The sequence below is a fragment of the Carassius carassius genome, chromosome 40, assembly GCF_963082965.1.
Source record: "Carassius carassius chromosome 40, fCarCar2.1, whole genome shotgun sequence".
Lineage (NCBI taxonomy): Eukaryota > Metazoa > Chordata > Actinopteri > Cypriniformes > Cyprinidae > Carassius > Carassius carassius.
In genome coordinates this window covers 13,809,801-13,830,213 of record NC_081794.1, presented here as the reverse complement: position 1 = coordinate 13,830,213, position 20,413 = coordinate 13,809,801, and the positions used below count along the sequence as shown (strand labels likewise).

Genomic DNA, 20,413 nt, shown 5'->3' with positions numbered 1-20,413 from the left:
AAGTTAAGCTAATAGCTTTGATCTTAATGTGAATAATGAGGATTTTATTATAACACAAATACACACAAGTATACACTTTTAAATTTATACTAAAGAACTATACAACTATATGTGAGGACAAGTGGGATATCGAGGGTGATATTTTGTAGTTTTTTTTCCTAATGTTTTAGAAGATTTTTTTTACTGGTGAGGTGCACTTTAGAATAACAAAACTGAAGTTTGTTCTGTTTGATGTACTCCATTACACATGCTGACTCTAAGATATATAGGTGGTCAAGCTTATGCAAATGATCAAGCTTTGTCAAAGTAAAAATATCAGTTTGTTTGGTTTTTTCCAGAACCAAGGTTATTTTGGTTTTATTCATTGCTTATTTTCTCTTACTGATCTAGAAAAGCATGAGAATTCTTACAAGGAAGCCATTGGCAGATTACAAGCTAAATCAGGTCTGGTTATTTTAACCGAATTGCTAAAAAAGGGATTCCTTGATCAAACACTGGCCGCTTTCCATCTCCTTATGAAAATTTGTAAGGCATAGCATTACCATGTTGCTTAGTAATCTCTCTTTTAATTTCTTGAATTAAAAAATTAAAAGTTAAGTGTTGGATATAATAAAAAATTAAGTGTTGGATATAAATATTGGATATAAAGGATTTTGCATACGGCGAATCCCAGCCATGCTGATATATAGAGACATCAAACAGATATGTGTGTGTGTGTGTGTATGTATGTATGTATGTATATATATATATATATATATATATATATATATATATATATATTAGGGTTGCTCGATTATGGCAAAAATCATAATCACGATTATTTTGGTCAATATTGTAATCACGATTATGAGGGAGCCATATGACCAAAACTTTATATGAGTGATTTATTTAAAGATAGTGATAAATATCAAATATGTATTTCCTGTAAATAAGGTTGCTACAGTATGACGTCTACATTGTACGTAGAGACCAGCAGAATTTCAAACAAACAAACAAAAAGTCCTCAAATTATTGAAAATAATTAAACTGTCCATAATAAAAAAAAGCAAAGGACAAATACAATAGAATAAAAAGATACAAATCAAACAAACTGTGCTTTAATTATTTTTATGCAAGTCTCAAGCAGTATGATTATTTCATTATTCACTATACTATACTATAGTCCCATTTATGTTTTAGTTTGGCTCTAGTTTTGTATTTATTGCAGTTTATGTGAAAAAGTTCATGTGGCGTGGTACAGCCTGCTATAGAAATGAATAATCAAATGTAAAATAAAACATAGCCCACTGTCACTTTAAGAGCCGCGCAGATCCAAATTACTGTTAAATGCGTATTTTCATTCTCAACTCTTTCCGTTCATTTATTACATGACCGATGAATGTATACATGAATAATCACCACGCGCAGCATTTTGACACTTTTTGCATGTATATTACTGTTAAGGTGCACACATTGAGCTAAATGATGACTTTACATGTTCTGTTCTGTTCCGTCTCTGAGCGCATATCTCTTCCTAAGGAGCAGCGCAAGTTCTCTTTTACGCTTTTAAAATAATCAGTATACTTTGATAAATAAATTTATCAAAACAAATGACATTTTGCAAATGTCACGTGACATGAATTTACTGATTTGCATGGGAAATTTGGTTTTATGGAGGAACAAAAGTGCAGTGCTGCAAAAGGGGGCGGAATGGAGCACAATAATCATTTTATCTCGATTATTGTATTTTCATAATTGTTGGAGGCCAAAATCAAATAATTTTTTCGATTAATTGCACAGCCCTAATATATATATATATATATATATATATATATATATATATATATATATATATATATATATATATATATATATATATCAAACGATTAATCGTGATTAATCGAATCCAAAATAAAAGTATTCACTTAAATAATATATGTGACCCTTGACCACAAAACCAGTCTTAAGTCGCTGGGGTATATTTTTAGCAATAGCAAAAAAAACATTGTATGGGTCAAAGTTATCGATTTTTCTTTTATGCCAAAAAATCATTAGGATATTAAGTAAAGATAATGTTCCATGAAGATTTTTTGTTTCCTACCGTGAATATTAAAACTTAATTTCTGATTAGTAATATGCATTTCTAAGAACTTAATTTGGACAACTTTAAAGGTGATTTTCTCTTCTTTCTTTTTTTTTTGATAAACTTTGAATGGTTATGTCTGGTTTTGTGGTTCAGGGTCTTAAATGTGTGTGTTTTTATATATACATTAATTATGTATATATAAATACACACACATACAGTATATATTTTGAAAATACTTACATGTATATATTTATATTCATATAATTTATATTATATATTTAAATATAAACATAAAATTTTTCTTAAATATATACATGCATGTGTGTGTATTTATATATACATAATAAATATACACAGTACACACAGATATTATGTAAACAAAATACTGAATTAGAATGTTGTGGAAAAGTTCATTTATTTCAATAATTTAACTCAAATTGTGAAACTCCTGTATTAAATTTAATGCAAACAGACTGAAGTAGTTTGAGTCTTTGGTTCTTTTAATTGTGATGATTTTGGCTCACATTTAACAAAAACCCACCAATCTCAACAAATCAGAATATGGTGACATGCCGATCAGCTAATCAACTCAAAACACCTGCAAAGGTTTCCTGAGCCTTCAAAATGGTTTTTCAGTTTGGTTCACTAGGCTACACAATTATGGGGAAAACTGCTGATCTGACAGTTGTCCAGAAGACAATCATTGACACCCTTCACAAGGACGAAAAGCCACAAACATTCATTGCCAAAGAAGCTGGATGTTCACAGAGTGCTGTGCACAACCAACCGAGAGAACCACAGCCTTATGAGGATTGTCAAGCAAAATTGATTCAAGAATTTGAGTGAACTTCACAAGGAATGGACTGAGGCTGGGGTCAAGGCATACACACGTGTCAAGGAATTTAGCTACAGTTGTCGTATTCCGCTTGTTAAGCCACTCCTGAACCACAGACAACTTCAGAGGAGTCTTACCTAGGCTAAGGAGAAGAAGAACTGGACTGTTGCCCAGTGGTCCAAAGTCCTCTTATCAGATGAGAGCAAGTTTTGTATTTCATTTGGAGACCAAGGACCTAGAGTCTGGAGGAAGGGTGGAGAAGCTCACAGCCCAAGTTGCTTGAAGTCCAGTGTTAAGTTTCCACAGTCTGTGATGGTTTGGGGTGCAATGTCATCTGCTGGTGTGGGTCCATTGTGTTTTCTGAAAACCAAAGTCAATCCACCTTTTTACCAAGAAATTTTGAAGCACTTCATGCTTGCTTCTGCTGATCAGCTTTTTGAAGATGCTGATTTTTTTTTAAGCAGGATTTGGTGCCTGCTCACACTGCCATATGCAACAAAAGTTGGTTAAATGACTATGGTGTTGGTGTGCTTGACTGGCCAGCAAACTCACCAGACCTGAACCCCATAAAGAATCTATGGGGTATTGTCAAGAGGAAAATGAGAAACAAGACCAAAAAAATGCAGATGAGCTGAAGGCCACTGTCAAAGAAACCTGGGCTTCCATACCACCTCAGCAGTGCCACAAACTGATGACCTCCATGCCACGCTGAATTGAGGCATTAATTAAAGCAAAAGGGACCCCTACCAAGTATTGAGTACATGTACACTGAATGAACATACTTTCCAGAAGGCCAACAATTCACAATTTTTTTTTTTTTTATTGTTCTTATGAAGTATTATAATTTATTGAGATGAGTGAATTGGTGGGTTTTTGTTAAATGTGAGCCAAAATCATCACAATTAAAAACAAACACTTAAACTACTTCAGTCTGTGTGCATTTAATTTATTTAATACACAGGTTTCACAATTTGAGTTGAATTATTGAAATAAATGAACTTTTCCAAAACATTCTAATTTGTTGAGATGCACCTGTGTGTTTAAATATATATATATATATATATATATATATACACACACACACACACACACACACACACACACACACACACACACACACACACACACAAATACATTACTCACAAAAAGTTAGGGATATTTGACTGTTATTAATGCTCAAGGACGCATGACAAGTTATTGAGACATTAACATTTTTTGTTGTGGTAAACCCACCACTGTTGTTAACTTTTGTTTCAATAAATTGTTTGAGATTACCATTGCATGCTTCTACTTAAATGCCCTACTTTTATGATTTTATATCACTGTAGCATGAACTTTTTACATTTTCCTTAAATCTTATCCGAAAGTCAAATATCTTGATTCTTTTTGTGAGAATATGTATATGTGTGTGTGACATTATTGTCAATGTTTACTCATTCTTTAATGTGTGTGTGTGTGTGTGTGTGTGTGTATATATATATATATATATTTCAGATGTTTGCTGCTTATTCAGTGGCCTGATTACACAGCAGATGCCTTTCTTATTGCAGGAGAAAACAGCCAGTCAACAACAGTTTGCGCCATATGTAGATTTAGAAATTCCCTCAAGGGAAATATTATAACAATTTCTGTGACAAACTCAAAATTACACAAAAATGGCTAACTTTATTGTTGGCTAATTTCTCCAGTCTGATTGAGGTCAGATGTTGATGGAGAAATGAGGAGTTCAGAAGTGTAAGTTGGAAGATTATAAGCAAACTTGTTCTTCAGAACCCTCTGCGTTTGCCCTCTAAGGTGCAAGGAGTGTTTGGTATGCAATTTCACGTCTGGGTGTCAAATTGACTGTGTCCTGTACTTAGTAGAGATCGCTGATGGAATGATACGCTGCTATCTCAAGCTGTCTCACAGGAAGGGACTGCTGGTGATGGGAAAATGGATGGAGATTACTTTGATCAACACTCTCATTAACTCTCTTAGTTTTTTCTTTTTTTTGTCTTCACCATGTAAACAGATAATAATTTTGCATATATCTGTCAAACCTACATTCATTCACTCACATAGTAGACTTGTAAGATTTTTCCCCCTCTTGGTTTCTTGAAATGCAAGTTCTCTAAGAACTTTTTTTGAATTGGGGTTAGAAAAGAACCATCTGAACTTCATAAAGAAAATATTAAAATATAATGATAACCCACACCACAGTATGAGTCTCTCAGGGCAGCCCAGACCGAGTGGATCTATTCTTTAATTCAGGGAGCTGTTGTTGGTGTTTACAGTCTAATACCTGAAAACAAATACATTTTCCCAACATGCCCTAGTCAATGAAGGCAACAGAAATGAGGTCCACTGCTATTAGGTGTCCTTCTGTTTGGCATAGCAATCAAATATAACTTTTGCCTTAACGTAAATTACCCTTACATATACACACATCTAATCTGTAGTTACAATTTAGAAATTGTATAACTTTATGATCACAATGACGCAAATAACTTTTTAAGCCTTATACACGATAAGCCTCAACAAATGTCAGCTTGTATTACATTGGAGCATTGATTGACAGTAGATTGCTTACTGCATTGTGATGAAATCGTTAATAGAGAGTTAGTTAATTATAAAAATGTAATATCGTTTTGCAGTTGTATAATTTTTTTTGACTCATATTTATTTATTTATTGTTTGATTGTACAATTCTAGTGTTGATTTATCCACCCTTTAAAATTAATAATTGAAATGATGATCCAGTTTGTCATTTATTTATTTCTCAGTTTGTTGTTTATTGTTTATTTGGATCCCCATAAGCTTATACAAAGTGGTTGATAAACCTGTGGTCCACATTTAGTTGAATTGCATTTCTTAGTTGATCATCAGTTTCTCAACTGATTATTGAATTTTGGCCTCCATATGTAATGTGAAATCTGCTGTGACGTGTCCGAATTTAAAAAAATTCTCTGACACAGCGTAAACTCCTGTGTATAGTTGTCCCGTTTCAAACAGTGTGATAAACTTCACAAACAACATTTATATATAAATGTATTTGTTATTAATACATTCATGCATGACTGTGGTGGACTTAATTCAAGGTTGAGCTGCACATTGCCAGTGATTTGAGTGCAGTCCACTCTTGCTGACAGTAGTAGTGTGTGAGTTAGTGGGACACGTAGACTATTGGCAGAGCACTGATAAGACTCGGCACTGAAGTGGCGAGCGGCTGTGTGCGGGTGAGCTGATAATGTCCAGGATTGTTGACTTGTACTCCATAGACTTTTTCACGGCTTTATGACAAACTTTTCAGCTGAGCACCACCTCCTCTTTGCCGTTATTTTTACCCCAGCAGCTTCGTGCCCTCCAGAACCTTTGTGTGCATATCTCCACTATTCTGATGATCCAGCCACCCTTTATCAGCCAATTGGTGTTAAGATGTGGTCACACTAGGCTTTTAGCTTGCAAAATTGCTTTTGCCCTGACTAAGAACATCAGTGACAGTCAAATTGTGACTTTTACATCCTCGCTTGGTCCAAACCATCTTTTAGCTTTTCACAAAAGAAAACATTTTGCATGTAATTTTGTTTTCGCCCTTGAAATATCAGGATTTTCTTTCTCCTTTGAGAATTAAGAAATGAGAGAGTCTAACAGCTGTTCTGTTGAAAGTCGGCCAAGTCCAGGGTTGGGTTTATGTTCTTATTGCTTTCCACGTCTCTGCTGTCCTGTGGTGCCATAAGCAACATTTGTGTTGTGAAAACTTGCAGATTTTAATTGAGTTTTCAATTGGTAAAAGATTCTGTTCTGCTGCTTATGAACTCAGCGGATCTCAGCCGTCACAGGCAGCTCAACTGAAACTAGATTACACCGGATTTAAAGGCTACAGTTCCACAGCACTGGAGGAAGCCCAAGTTTACTGGTGTGAACAACGGGCATCTCAGAGTTTATTGTTTTTCCCAAACTTTTACAAGACATAATCATATTACTAAATCTTTGTAACTTGCCATAAAGCTGAAGTGTGTAGTTTCTTCACCTTTAGGGTAACCAAACTGCAGATTGCAAAAATAATTGTTTCCAGATATGTTATGCTGCATCATCTTCGATGTTCATCAGATAATACCACCCCAAACTCATGCCATTGGTTGTGCTGGAAATTGACCACTGTAACACAGTTTTATTTGACTATGCACAATAAATCGAGGTAGTATTTTAACATTTAAACAATGACATCCTTTTACATTTATATATATAAGGTTATATTTATATGTATTTTATGTAATTTAAGGGCTGTTTTGAATTTTTGTCATTTGATTGCACTTCCTAATGTGCATTACGTTTTGTTCCCAGCATTAACCATTCGAAGGAGTTGTGACAGTCCCCTTCCAGCTCCACAAAATCGATCTATAGCTGATATAGAGGAGCTGGCTGCCAACTATGAGCGTAAACTCATTGAGGTGAGTACTGGAGCTACCAAAGCATGCAGCACTTTTATCTGTATTTTATGTTCTGTAAAAAAAACGTTCATATCGGCAGCATATTCGCCGATACCGATATATCGGCGACAGGCTCATATCGGCCGATAATATCGGCAAAACGATATATCAGTCGGGCTCTAGTAAAATGCCAGCGTATACAGCATGCCGATATTGGATTTGTATCTTTTTTTTAAAACCACATTTGGAAGTGGCTCAAAAAAAGGATCTTGTGTGGATTTTTGTGTTTACGAGTGTGTAACAAATCTATGTCAGATGTGAGCCAAAAAAAATATTTTACTTTTGTGCCAGTGTAAATGCAGCCTTTAAAAGGGACTGAAATGTAAAAAAAAAAAAACATTTTGTTTTGGTTTAAACTTGCATTGAACACATATTGACTTGTCGAACATCTACAGAACTGGCTGGATGTTATATAATGGAGGATGTAGAAATAATTGACACTGCTGTAATAACTTCATATTCTACTTATGTTTTGGGGGAGTATCTTTTAACTTATTTATGTTTTTATAGTAGTGTGTATTTTTAAACAAGTCATTTATTTATGGGTCCTTTTGCTTAGCTGTCGGCCTCAATAAGGTTTTTCAAACATGGGTGTAAAGACTGCCCTCCTTGTAGTTTTTACATTTACATGCAGATCTGTGGAGGCTTTATTCAATTTTGGTTGGCAAGCAGGCATCCTTTTTTGCTTCTGCCAGGATATGTAAAAGAGTTGCAATTTTTCTCCGCTGACAAATTTAGCATATTTATTTCAGTTTCCACAAGAGCAGCAGTGCATATGGACCATATAGAAGTTTTATTCCATTTGTGGTGTATTTATGCAGCTAAATTAATATTTTTAAAGTTCTGCTTCTAAACAAAGTAAAAGCAATGGTATTCTTGACTGCATTTGTGAGTTATTGTGAGAAATTATATACTGTAAAGACCTGTGTGTACATCTATAAATCTATTTAAATGATTGATTTCACTATTTGTTTCTGCCACAAGTGTACAGTCAAGCATACTGGCATGTTTCACGTGTGACAGAAGCACTGTAAGTGTGTACTTACATCATCTTAAATGCATCAGATGATTTGAAGATGTCATCATTCTTCTGAAGTAACACCAAAGGAGCCTTGCATCTTCTCTCTCTCTCTCTCTGCTACCCACACACTTCCTCTCCCAGTCTTCTTTCAAATTATCACTGTGGAATACTCTTCCTCTGTCTTGGAAGCTGTTGTAATACTATCACACACCAGATAATGGCCCTGTGGGATTCCAGGCACAGAAAGTGTTCAGACTGCCTGTTTTGCTGTGAGCTCTTGTGCTGTGACGTCAGATGGACTGTGGAAGAAAAATGAAACATTCTGCAAGAGGTAGTTTGGCATATACAAGCAAGTGAGTTCCTATAACATTTCTTAAGTGAAGTATAAGTAAAATAAATACATTTAATAATAATCTTTTATTTTCATATTTTTTAAACACCAGTGACTTCGCAAGGTTGATGAGGTCTTCTTTCAGTTTAACTTATAGTAGTGTAAGTAGTCTTCTAAAATGAGAGTGATTACATCAAATTTAAGCTTAAAGGGGATAAGGGGATGATTCTCAGCTTTGGCATAGAACAGGAACAAACAATGAGTTGAAATAATAGACCTGAGATTGTTAAAAGGTTTTTGAAAAAAATAAATAAAGCTGGCCTAATATCCTGTACTTCCAAGATCAGGAAGAAACTCACTTGATTTGCACTGAGTAAAGAAAGACACTGTAAGTCATAGTGGACTATAGTGGAAGTCAATGGAATTGAATGGAAAAGAATTTTCATTTTTGGCTGAATTATCCCTCTTAACCATCTGGTTAAACAGATTATTTAAAAACAATTAAATTATTTTGGACTATGACTGTGACTCTTTAGTACTGTGAATTCACTAATGGAAATCTTACAATTTGTAAGAGAATGTAGTTTTTGTATTTTTTTCAGTCATAAGTTTTCATTAGACTACATGAAAGTTTATTCATGTTGATATTTAATGACACCTTTGTCAAGAATTTCTTCAGGAATTTTGGAATATTCTTTTGAATTATTGTTATTATTATTATTAGTAGAAGTATCTATTTGTTCATTCTTATTAAGAATAATCTGGTATAGCACTGTATTTTACAGTTCTGTTCTGCATGTAAATACTATGTACTTAAATAGTAATTTCAATAACTACAGTAACTGGGTAAAAACTAGCTATTAACCTACCTCTAAACCTAACCTTAACCCTTGTAGTAACCTTATATTACAGTACTTTCTCAGGTAAGTACACGTGCTGAAAAATAAAGTGTAACCAGTAATCTTATCATAAAGAAAATAACATTTTCACGAAGAAACACTTTTATTTCTGTAATAAAAATATTACAACCATCAAAACTCCAACCATCCACAATCGACAAGAAGTTCTCATTCATTTTTGGGTGCAGCACCAATATGTCAAAATTCAGTTAACAACTGATATATATAGAACCAACCACTTTATATTTTTTATTGTTCAATAATCTGTTACACTCAGATGTGTCACCGTGTGAAAGAAAATATCTGTCACTACTTCTGTTTCATTGTGACTGTAAAAAAGACGTTTAGAAGAAAATGAAGGGAGACTAGCCACAGGTTTTTATGAACTGTTCTCTTTCTTCGTGGCTGAATGATTTTGAATGGGCAACCTGTGATGAATAAGAGGATCCCCACCTCTTGAAGGTGTTTTGAAGTCTGGAAATCTGTTCTGTTTTGAGCAGCAAAGGTCCTAGTAATGGTAAAAACTACTGAAAATCCCTCTTTGATCCGAGTCTTCATTAGAGATGTGATGTGTGATCATCACTACAGGGTCAGCATGTTTACTGAACCTCTGCTCTACAGTCTTCACACCTGAAGGTCTCTTAAAGGTTATGACACCTGGCAGTCAAGTGCGGCGGTAGAGGAATATCATTGCAGTGATTGCTTCACTGCTCCAGGTGAGTACAAGCTAATGACTCCAGTCAGGTAGTTAGAATAATTAAAGGACTTTTTTGGCTAGTGTCACATCAGACTGTATGAAGCATTACATTGAGACCACTGACTCACATAACTGCTTGTTTTTCACTTGCTCACTGATGATGGCATTTCAGAACAGCGTGTGGCAGATTAAGTAATTTGTCATTAGGGCTTGGCGATTATAGTTAAAATGCTTACAGTTAATATATTTTAGAAAGGTTTTTTCTTAATCTCAGAAAACCAAAACAAAATGGCAGTTGTACCATTCTGAATGTGCAGTCATAAAGAAATGGCTTTCTGTGACTTTCCAAAATAGAAAAACATATTGAAAGATTGACTATGCTGTTTAGATGAGAGGAAGATGTCAAAATTGTCAGCAGTTGCATTAGATTTTTTTGTAATTTAATGTCAAGGTAAAAAAAAAAAATGGTGGCCCAGTAGTGCACAACACAACAAAATCTCACAATGCATAGGACTAATTTTGTTGAGTTGTGCTAATTTTGTTGTGTAGCAGCTTGTTGTCATTATGTTGTGGCTTGTTTCTGTTGTGTTGCAGCTTGTTGTCATTATGTTGTGGCTTGTTTCTGTTGTGTTGTGGCTTGTTTCTGTTGTGTTGTGGCTTGTTTCCTGTGTGTTGTGGCTTGTTTCCGGTGTGTTGTGGCTTGTTTCCTGTTGTGTTGTGGCTTGTTTCTGGTGTGTTGTGGCTTGTTCCTGTTGTGTTGTGGCTTGTTTCCTGTGTGTTGTGGCATGTTTCCGGTGTGTTGTGGCTTGTTCCTGTTGTGTTGTGGCTTGTTTCCGGTGTGTTGTGGCTTGTTTCCGGTGTGTTTTGGCTTGTTTCCGGTGTGTTTTGGCTTGTTCCTGTTGTGTTGTGGCTTGTTTCCGGTGTGTTGTGGCTTGTTTCCGGTGTGTTGTGGCTTGTTCCTGTTGTGTTGTGGCTTGTTTCCTGTGTGTTGTGGCTTGTTTCTGGTGTGTTGTGGCTTGTTCCTGTTGTGTTGTGGCTTGTTTCCTGTGTGTTGTGGCATGTTTCCGGTGTGTTTTGGCTTGTTCCTGTTGTGTTGTGGCTTGTTTCCGGTGTGTTTTGGCTTGTTCCCGGTGTGTTGTGGCTTGTTTCCGGTGTGTTGTGGCTTGTTTCCGGTGTGTTGTGCTTGTTTTCGTTGTGTTGTGGCTTGTTTCCATTGTGTTGTGGCTTGTTTCATTTGTGTCATGGCTTGTTTTCGATTGTGTTTTGGCTAGATATGTGGCGGTATTCGGTAATGCGATATATCATGGTAATGAATATGCATGATATTGTTATCGTGGGAACTTCTAAATACCCTGAATAATTATTAGTGGTGGGCATAGATTAATTTTTTTAATCTAGATTAATCTCACTGTAATCTTGGAATTAATCTAGATTAAAATGGCTCATTTGAATTCTGCCGAAGGCATTCAGAATATGTGTATTACCCAAATAAAATAATGATTAAAAGTAACGTTAAGTCTTTGAGAACGGGTTTCTCAAGACAGGTGGTGCATTAGACCAGTGGCTCATCTCCATTTCCAAAATATGGCTTTATTTTATGGCGTTATTTCCCTGTCAAATGTCGAGAGCACATTATTGTAGCGCGAAAGTACATTAATATAATGCGCGAGCATGAATCTCTCTGCTCGCACGCAGAATATAATGTGCCCGTGCACGGAATACAATGTGCCCAAGCGCGAATCTCTCTCCTCGAGCGTGGAATATAATGTGCGGAGCACGAATCTCTCTGCTCGCGCGCGGGAACTTAAAACGTGTTCAGTGCAATCGCAAATCTCTCCTCTTCGCTTAAAGTAAGCATGTATGAACACGTTTTAAGTGCAGGCATACTCTCTGAGCGAGCCCAGAGAAAATTCTTACAAGAGCAACGTGTATCTGAGAGCGCGCCCAGTTCCCGTGCGCGAGCAGAGAGATTCGTGCTCCCCACATTATATTAATGTACTTTCACACTACAGTAATGCGATCCAGACATAGGTGAAAGTCATCATAGCTTGCGTAGTATAGACCCAGCTCCCAACCTAATAATTATACATTAAAATTATTCAGAATTTGGAATGCATTTTAAGAATGCTATTCCCATCAACTGGTCAAAATGCACAACACCACGCTGTATGCTGCTTGAAAGACATGTGCGTTCTGATGAAAACAAGCACATTTTCGATGCTTCAACAAATTCTGACTGACCCTCTGATGTCACATGGACTACTTTGAAGATGTTTTTATTACCTTTCTGGACATGGACAGTAGACCGTACATACATTTTCAATGGAGGGACAGAAAGCTCTCAGACTAAATCTAAAATATCTTAAACCGTGTTCTAAAGATGAATGGAGGTCTTACAGGTTTGGAACGACATGAGGGTGACTGATTAATGATATATTTTTCATTTTTTGGTGAACTAACCCTTTAAGCAACAGAAGAAACGGAGAAAGACTAAATCCAGAAATACTGTGGCAACGTCTCCACGACTTGAAGAAACTAAAATTAAAAGGGTTAACAAATTAAAAGGGATTAATGTGTCCATGTGGTGTGGCGTCCTTGTAGTGGTGGTCTAATTAAAGTTTGTGCATTAGAAACTGGGCCCAGTGGTCATTGCTACAGAAGTGTTATGTCTAGCGGCCACCTGTGTCCATCAGGACACCTTGTGCAAGGAGGAGACCAGACTCAAGAACTCCATAGCTGTTACCCACCTCGTAGCACCACCTGCTCACATTATACCGTCTGGATTTGGCACAATAGGTTGGTCACGACATTTACCATATTATGAGATAGGGCTGTGTGATAAATCGCATGTGATATTTAATGCGCATCTTGTCAGTAAAGCCGGTTCTGTAATCAGCGGTAAATCTTCATTACCTCCACACTTTCACATGGAGCAGCATTAACTACACAGAGCTGTTGTTAAACATCGCATGTGATTTATCGTCCAGCCCTATTATGAGAAACACATTAGGAATAAAATAGTATATTTATGTTTTGTTGGCAAAGTTTTCTGCATTGGTAAGTGTAAGTCACTAGTCAGACTTCATTCAGTGTAGACACGGAAACCTTTTTTGCTCTGGTTGTAATGATGTTGTTCATATTTGGATACTGTGTTCCATGGCTGGCATTTAGATATGATATATGTAAAGTACTAGCAATCAGACATTGTGATGTGATCAAACTAGATTGCTTTCATCATTTAAATCTAAGTTAAAAACTTTTTTATTTGATCTGTCTTATACTATATGACAGGTGATGATGTTGTCCTGGTTTGATGTTGTGTTATTTATCTGTGATTTTGTTGTTTTTACTTTGTACAGCACATTGGTCAACGGTAGTTGTAATTGTGTGTAATTGTGCTTTATAAATAAATTTAAATTGAGATTATAATCAACAGCACTGTCTACACTTAAATCTCCTTATTTTTTCTTATATCTGAATTCTTATAATATTGTGTGTATCAGGGCTGTCCAGTATCGTTCCTGTTCCGTACAATTTATTATAATGTTTTTCTATTTTAGTGTAATAATTATAATATTTGAAAATGTCTTTAATCCTGTAATGGCAAAGCTGAATTTTCAGTAGCCATTACTTCAGTCTTTTGTCACATGATTCTTTAGAAATCAAATCTAATATGCTGATTTGGTGCTCAAGAGTCATTTAGTTTATTATAAGTGTTGAAAACATGTTAACAATTTTTAACACTTCAGGATTGTTTAATGAATAAAGCAACAGCAATTATTGGAAATAAATATTTTTTTTTATATTTATTGCTTTACTGTCTTTTTTGTAACACAAGTATAGGGACTGATTCTAACTATTAACTAGTTGCTCATAAGCACGCCTACTATTTACATATTGACTGTTTATTAGTACTTATAGCACATATTCTGCATGACCATATTGTACATTTCTAATCCTACCCAATACCTAAACTTAACAAACACCTTACTAAATATTAATCAGCAGGAAATTAGGAGTTCTCTTACGAGAGCTCTCTCGTACTGCGTCTTAGCTAAAACGCTACGGGAAAAGTCTCTTTTCACGAAATACTGAAGCAAAAAATTATCCTTAATTTTGTATTTTTGTAAAGCGCATTTGCAGCAGTACACAGCCATAGGCGAGACGGCTCGTTCGCTCATTGGCTTGTTCTGCGGCAACTGCACAGCCTTTCGAGCACGGGCTGATGCAACATCAGACCAATAAGGGCTTCGCGCCCTTCTTGCCACTTCCTGCCGAAACGGGTGTGGCTCAACCTATAAAAGGAGCTCGAAAAGGCTGACTCACCTGATTTTTCATCTCTTCAGCGAAGCTCACGCATCGCTGGATCACGGAGGAAGCAAGCGCCGTCTGAGAAAGCACATCAGCAGGACGAGCCATTCTGAAGCTGCTGGCATCGCCGCCTTCCACTGCCGTTCCTGCTGCGCTATCCGGCGCCTATATCCTTTCAATTCTGTTATATCCAAGCTGTTCTTTATGTGTGTGTGTGTGTTCGCCCTGCGACACACACTCGTAAAAGAGCTCGCGTCTTTTTTAAGATGCCTTCCTGTGGCTCGTCAGAGCTCCACTCAGCGAGGGAGACCGGTACGTCATCTGTGTCTCCTGCCTGGGTGAAGATCATGCAGCGCTCGCGCTCGCTGACGGCGGATGCCCCCACTGCGAGCTGTTGCCATGGTGACTCTGAGGACTCGCCTTGCCTTTTTCTCTGAGCCTGCATTCTCCGCTGCGCTGAGGCGCCGTAAAAGCATCGCTTCCAGCGGATTCCGGAACCGTCATCAGCTCAACCGAGCTCGTCGGTTCGCCCTGCTTCACCGCCCCCCCCTGCATCGCTTCCCGGTGGGCAGCGCCCGCTGTTTGCCGGCGCGTCGTCCGAGGAAGTCGATCTCAGGGCCGCGTCGGGGGAAGAGGACACGCGCTCTCTGCTAGCTTCGGGCAGTGAGAAGTCAAAAAACTACGGTCAAAACAGAAGTAGCACACATACTTCGGGCCGAAATATCAAAACTGTTGAGCAAAGGGGCTGTAGAGCCTGTGTCTCAAGCTCAAAGCAAGGGGGGGGGGGCTGTACAGCAGATACTTTCTGGTGCCCAAGAGAGACGGGAGTCTCAGGCCCATACTGGATCTAAGACAGCTGAACAAGGCATTGATGAAACGCAGTTTCAAAATGCTTACGAACAGGAAACTCCTCGCGCAGATTCGCAGAGGGGACTGGTTCATGTCAATAGATCTGAGGAACGCGTATTTTCAAATACAGATAGCGTCAAACCACAGGCGATATTTGAGATTCGCCTTCGAGGGCCAGGCATACCAGTTTACAGTCCTCCGTGGCTCCTCGTACGTTTACGAGGTGCATGGATGCAGCGCTCGCTCCTCTCAGACTCAGAGGCATACGAGTGCTGAATTATTTGGACGACTGGCTGGTTCTGGCCCGATCACGAGCGGAGCTCGTGGACCACAGGGCCGTTTTACTCGATCACCTCGAGAAGCTCGGCCTCAGTGTCAATTGGGCGAACAGTTTGCTGAACCCCAGTCAGACGATTCTGTTTCTGGGTATAGTTCTGAACTCGTGTTCCATGACGGCACGGCTGTCACCACAGCGCGCGATGGACATTCAGCGCGCAGCGAGTTCTTTCCGCTGCGGCGCGACCGTGTCACTCAAACACTGTCAAAAGATGCTGGGTCTCATGGCCTCAGCATCTCCGGTTCTGCGGCTGGGCCTGCTCCGCATGCGCCCCCTGCAGTTCTGGCTGAAGGCTCGGGTGCCGCGCAGAGCGTGGGCGTCTGGCCGGCTGCATTTCAAGGTCGATCAGAGCTGTGTTGCGGCTCTAGCACCTTGGACAGCGAACGGGTGTAATCCGATCAGGTGTAAGCCTGGGGACTTCCCCGAGTGTGAAAATGGTGTCGACGGACGCCTCCACTTCGGGATGGGGAGCGCTGCTCGAAGGCAGACCGTCCTTTGGCCTATGGTCAGAACGGGAAAAGCTCCATCATATCAACTGCCTGGAAATGCTGGCAGTGGAGAACGCGCTGACGCGCTTTTGTCCCCATATCAAGGATCACCACGTCGTAGTCCGTGCGGACAACATGTCCGTGGTGTCCTACATAAATCGCCAGGGCGGTCTCGGGTCCCGAAACCTGTGCAGGCTGACGGAATGCCTCCTGGTTTGGGCTCAGCGCAACATGCGCTCGCTGAGAGCAGTGCATGTGCCTGGACTGCAGAATCTGGGTCCAGACAGGCTGTCCAGAGGCAATGTTCCTACAGGCGAATGGTCTCTACACCCGCAAACAGTCCGGCTGTTGTGGGAGAGATTTGGCATGGCGGAGGTGGACCTTTTTGCGTCCCACGAAAACGCTCACTGCCCCGCGTTCTTTTCCAAGAATGAAAGCGCGCTGTCACGGAGATGGCCGTGCTGCCCGCTTTATGCGTTCCCTCCCATCTCCCTCCTTCCGCAGGTGATAGAACGGGTGAGAGAAATGAGATGTTCAATACTGCTTGTAGCACCTCTTTGGAAGAACCAACCATGGTTCCCAGATTTGATGCAGTTAGCAGATGTCGCCCCGTGGCCGGTACCGTTGAGGAGGGACCTCCTCTCGCAGGCCAGGGGCTCGATTTGGCACCCTCAACCGGAGTTGTGGTCCCTCCATGTGTGGGCGCTCAATGGTTACCCGCTGATCTCGCACTGGGAGTGCTAAGTACCATCACTCAGGCTAGAGCTCCGTCGACACGACGTCTGTATGCCTCGAAGTGGTCGGTGTTCTCCAGCTGGTGCACAGCTCGAGGTTATTCACCCCTTAGTTGTGAGGTGACGGAGGTCCTCTCCTTCCTACAGGAGCTGTTGGATAAGGGCAGAGCCCCATCCACGCTCAAAGTTTATGTGGCGGCCATCGCGGCGTTTTCTGAAACGGCATCCGGTCAGTCAATAGGAAGGAACGATTTAGTCATCCGGTTCCTCAGAGGAGCTAGGAGGCTGAATCCTCCCAGACCTCCGTCAGTCCCTATGTGGGACCTCGCGGCGGTTTTGGAGGCCTTGAAGGGTCCCCCTTTTGAGCCTATCTAATCGGTTAGCCTTCAGCATCTGTCGTTCAAGACAGTATTCTTGTTGGCTCTCGCTTCTGTGAAGCGTGTGGGTGATTTGCACGCGCTCTCGGTGAGCCAGTCGTGCTTGGAGTTTGGGCCCAATGACTCAAGGGTCATACTCAAACCTAGGCACGGTTATGTGCCGAAATCCCTCAACACACCGTTTCGGGCTCAGGTTATTGCCCTGTCTGCCCTGCCGGTGTCAGGGGAGGATGGAGACTCGAGTCTTCTTTGCCCTGTCAGGGTTTTAAGAGCTTATGGGTCTCGCTCTGCTGCTTTTTGGCAGACGGAGCAGCTGTTTGTCTCGTTCGGTGGACGTTCCAAGGGAATGGCTGTTTCGAGACAGACTCTATCCAGATGGATAGTTGACGCCATAGCGTTAGCTTACGCTTCCAGGGGCCTTCAGTGCCCGTTGGGCGTCAGAGCACACTCCACAAGAGGCGTCGCCTCGTCGTGGGCGTGGTCTACTGGGATCTCCTTGCAGGATATATGTATGGCGGCAGGTTGGGCCTCGCCGTCTACATTTATCAGGTTCTATAACCTGGAGGTCCCCGCCTTGCAAGCAAGGCTGTTGTCGGTATAGTCGAAACAGGGCCCTGAGGGGAATTCTGAGTTCACGAGCGCTATGTGCTGCCGACTGTTATATGGGCAGTATTGCGTAAGACCCGCATTGCCACATTGGTCAGGCCTTGCCTCGGCTGTGTGATGTCATATTGCCGCATCTACGGATGCTGCTAGATATAGGACGGAGGGCTTTTTCCCTTTTCTGTCCTGGACTCTCTGTGAGTCCCTCAGGTGACTGTGCACTGTAAATCCTGGGCGTTGCTTCAGGTTTATTGGTGTGTGATCCCTGCGCGCACGGCGTTTTACATTGGGTTCCCGTAGCGTCTTAGCTAAGACGCAGTACGAGAGAGCTCTCGTAAGAGAATGTACTCGGTTACTAAACGTAACCTCGGTTCTCTCTAGAAGAGCGAACGAGTACTGCGTTCTCTGCCGTGTGCACGATTCAATCTGGTTCGCTTCGGCGATGAAATAAATCAGGTGAGTCAGCCTTTTCGAGCTCCTTTTATAGGTTGAGCCACACCCGTTTCGGCGGGAAGTGGCAAGAAGGGCGCGAAGCGCCCTTATTGGTCTGATGTTGCATCAGCCCGCGCTCGATAGGCTGTGCAGTTGCCGCAGAACAAGCCAATGAGCGAACGAGCCGTCTCGCCTATGGCTGTGTACTGCTGCAAATGCGCTTTACAAAAATACAAAATTAAGGATAATTTTTTGCTTCAGTATTTTGTGAAAAGAGACTTTTCCCGTAGCGTCTTAGCTAAGACGCAGTACTCGTTCGCTCTTCTAGAGAGAACCGAGGTTACGTTTAGTAACCGAGTACGTTTTATGAGGTAGATGTCATAGTTAATGGTTTGTTAATAGCGAGAATTGGACCTTAATTTTAAATGCTTTAGTCTACTATATTTTTAGTGGTTTTAAAAAGTATTCAGATCCTTTCATTTACACATTCTGCAGCATTATGTTTATATCTATGTATGCATTTATGTATTGTATATGTACTTATTGATTGTATGTATTTATACAATGACATAAAAAATATATATAGTAATTAGATCATTTAATCTGTATGAAGTATGACTGCTACTATAGTGAAAGTCAATATGTTGTCTGTTCAGTGGGGTTTCTAATCATGTGTTCGCTATAGTCATTTAAAGTTGGATGTAATATTCATTTACTTGGTTTGATGTACTTTGTGTAATGAACTCCAGTAACAATTGATGATAATGATCATTCCCTCTCATTTTAAAGCTCAAATTCTCTCTAGTTCTTTCATTCTGGCCGTGTACTATTGGTTTTTCCATTCTGTTTTATCCCGGCTGCATTTTATACCCATCAATTTGGATCTTCTTTGCCAGTCCAAACTCTCCCTCTGTCAGCAAGTGTTTGCCTGGGGAAGAAAGTGATAGCAGCACATTCACTGTCACACTTATCCCCCCTCCTCCGTCGCTCTTCCTCTGACACTTCAAGTCTGTTTGTGTTTGCTAAGCCTGTCTTCTAAGCTTACTTCTCAAACTTGTTTCACATCCAATTACCGGCATTAGAGCTGCAGCGGGCCACGCTCCCACATTTCCCCTTCTGCTTTGACCAAGTCTTTTTCATTTAGGACACCTGGCTCAGCACTTGTTCCCACTCGCTGACAGCCATGCAGACGAGCTGTCAGCAGCACCTGCTTCTGAAAGTAGCACTGCTCCAAAATGCGAGCAATAGCTTTACCTCAGAAGACCAGAGACCTGTAATATAACCTGCTGTTTTTGGATTTTTTATATTTTTTGGAGGGGGGTCCCACATAACCTCAAGACCCATTGGATGACTGGAAACCCCCAACCGCAAAGCATTGAATCATTGGCTGTGTTTGAAATCGAAAGAAGCCTTGCTGTCTCGCTGCTGTTAGTCAATGACTATGTATGAAGGTTCCCTCTGGTTTCCAAGTATGAGCTTTGGAGATAGCCAAGTGAATTATTTAATGTTTCTTTTTTTTTAGAAATGGAGTCACAATTAAAAAAAAAAAAGAACTTTTATAAATAAGATTGCTGCTTTCATCCATTACTTCAAATGCCTTTTTTATTTTTTCCTCCAGCCACATGCATTGGATTGCGGAATATAAATACATCTTTTCTGCCTTCAAAATCTGCAGAGGCATCTTGATAATAGACAGGATGTGATTCAGAGATTGCATTTGGGTTTGCTGCCTTTCTTCTGTACCATTTTATACTGCCTGTGAGTTTTTCAGTGTTCAGACACAGCCATCTTGTTAATTTGGTAGTTGGGATCAGTAAATCAGCAGGAAGATAAATTTGTTATTTTTACAGCTGATCACTAGGTGGGACCATTAACCCTTTAGATAGGCCTGTGCAAAAAAAGGCTTAGTTTCTGGCTTGTATATGGAGTTATATGGAGTATAACAGCAAATTATAGTGTTTGTGT

At 39.9% G+C, this 20,413-nt stretch overlaps 1 protein-coding gene across 5 annotated transcripts in view; it reads left to right on the top strand.

Annotated features, from left to right (window-relative positions):
• Window positions 1-20,413, top strand: part of LOC132122152 (sorting nexin-29-like) — a 185,921-nt gene that overhangs the window by 53,756 nt on the left and 111,752 nt on the right. For all 5 annotated transcript variants that reach the window (XM_059532089.1, XM_059532087.1, XM_059532088.1 and 2 more), the window contains one exon: window positions 7,224-7,330. In XM_059532089.1, coding sequence (XP_059388072.1) covers window positions 7,224-7,330 — 107 coding nt within the window. The remainder of the gene's footprint in view (window positions 1-7,223; window positions 7,331-20,413) is intronic.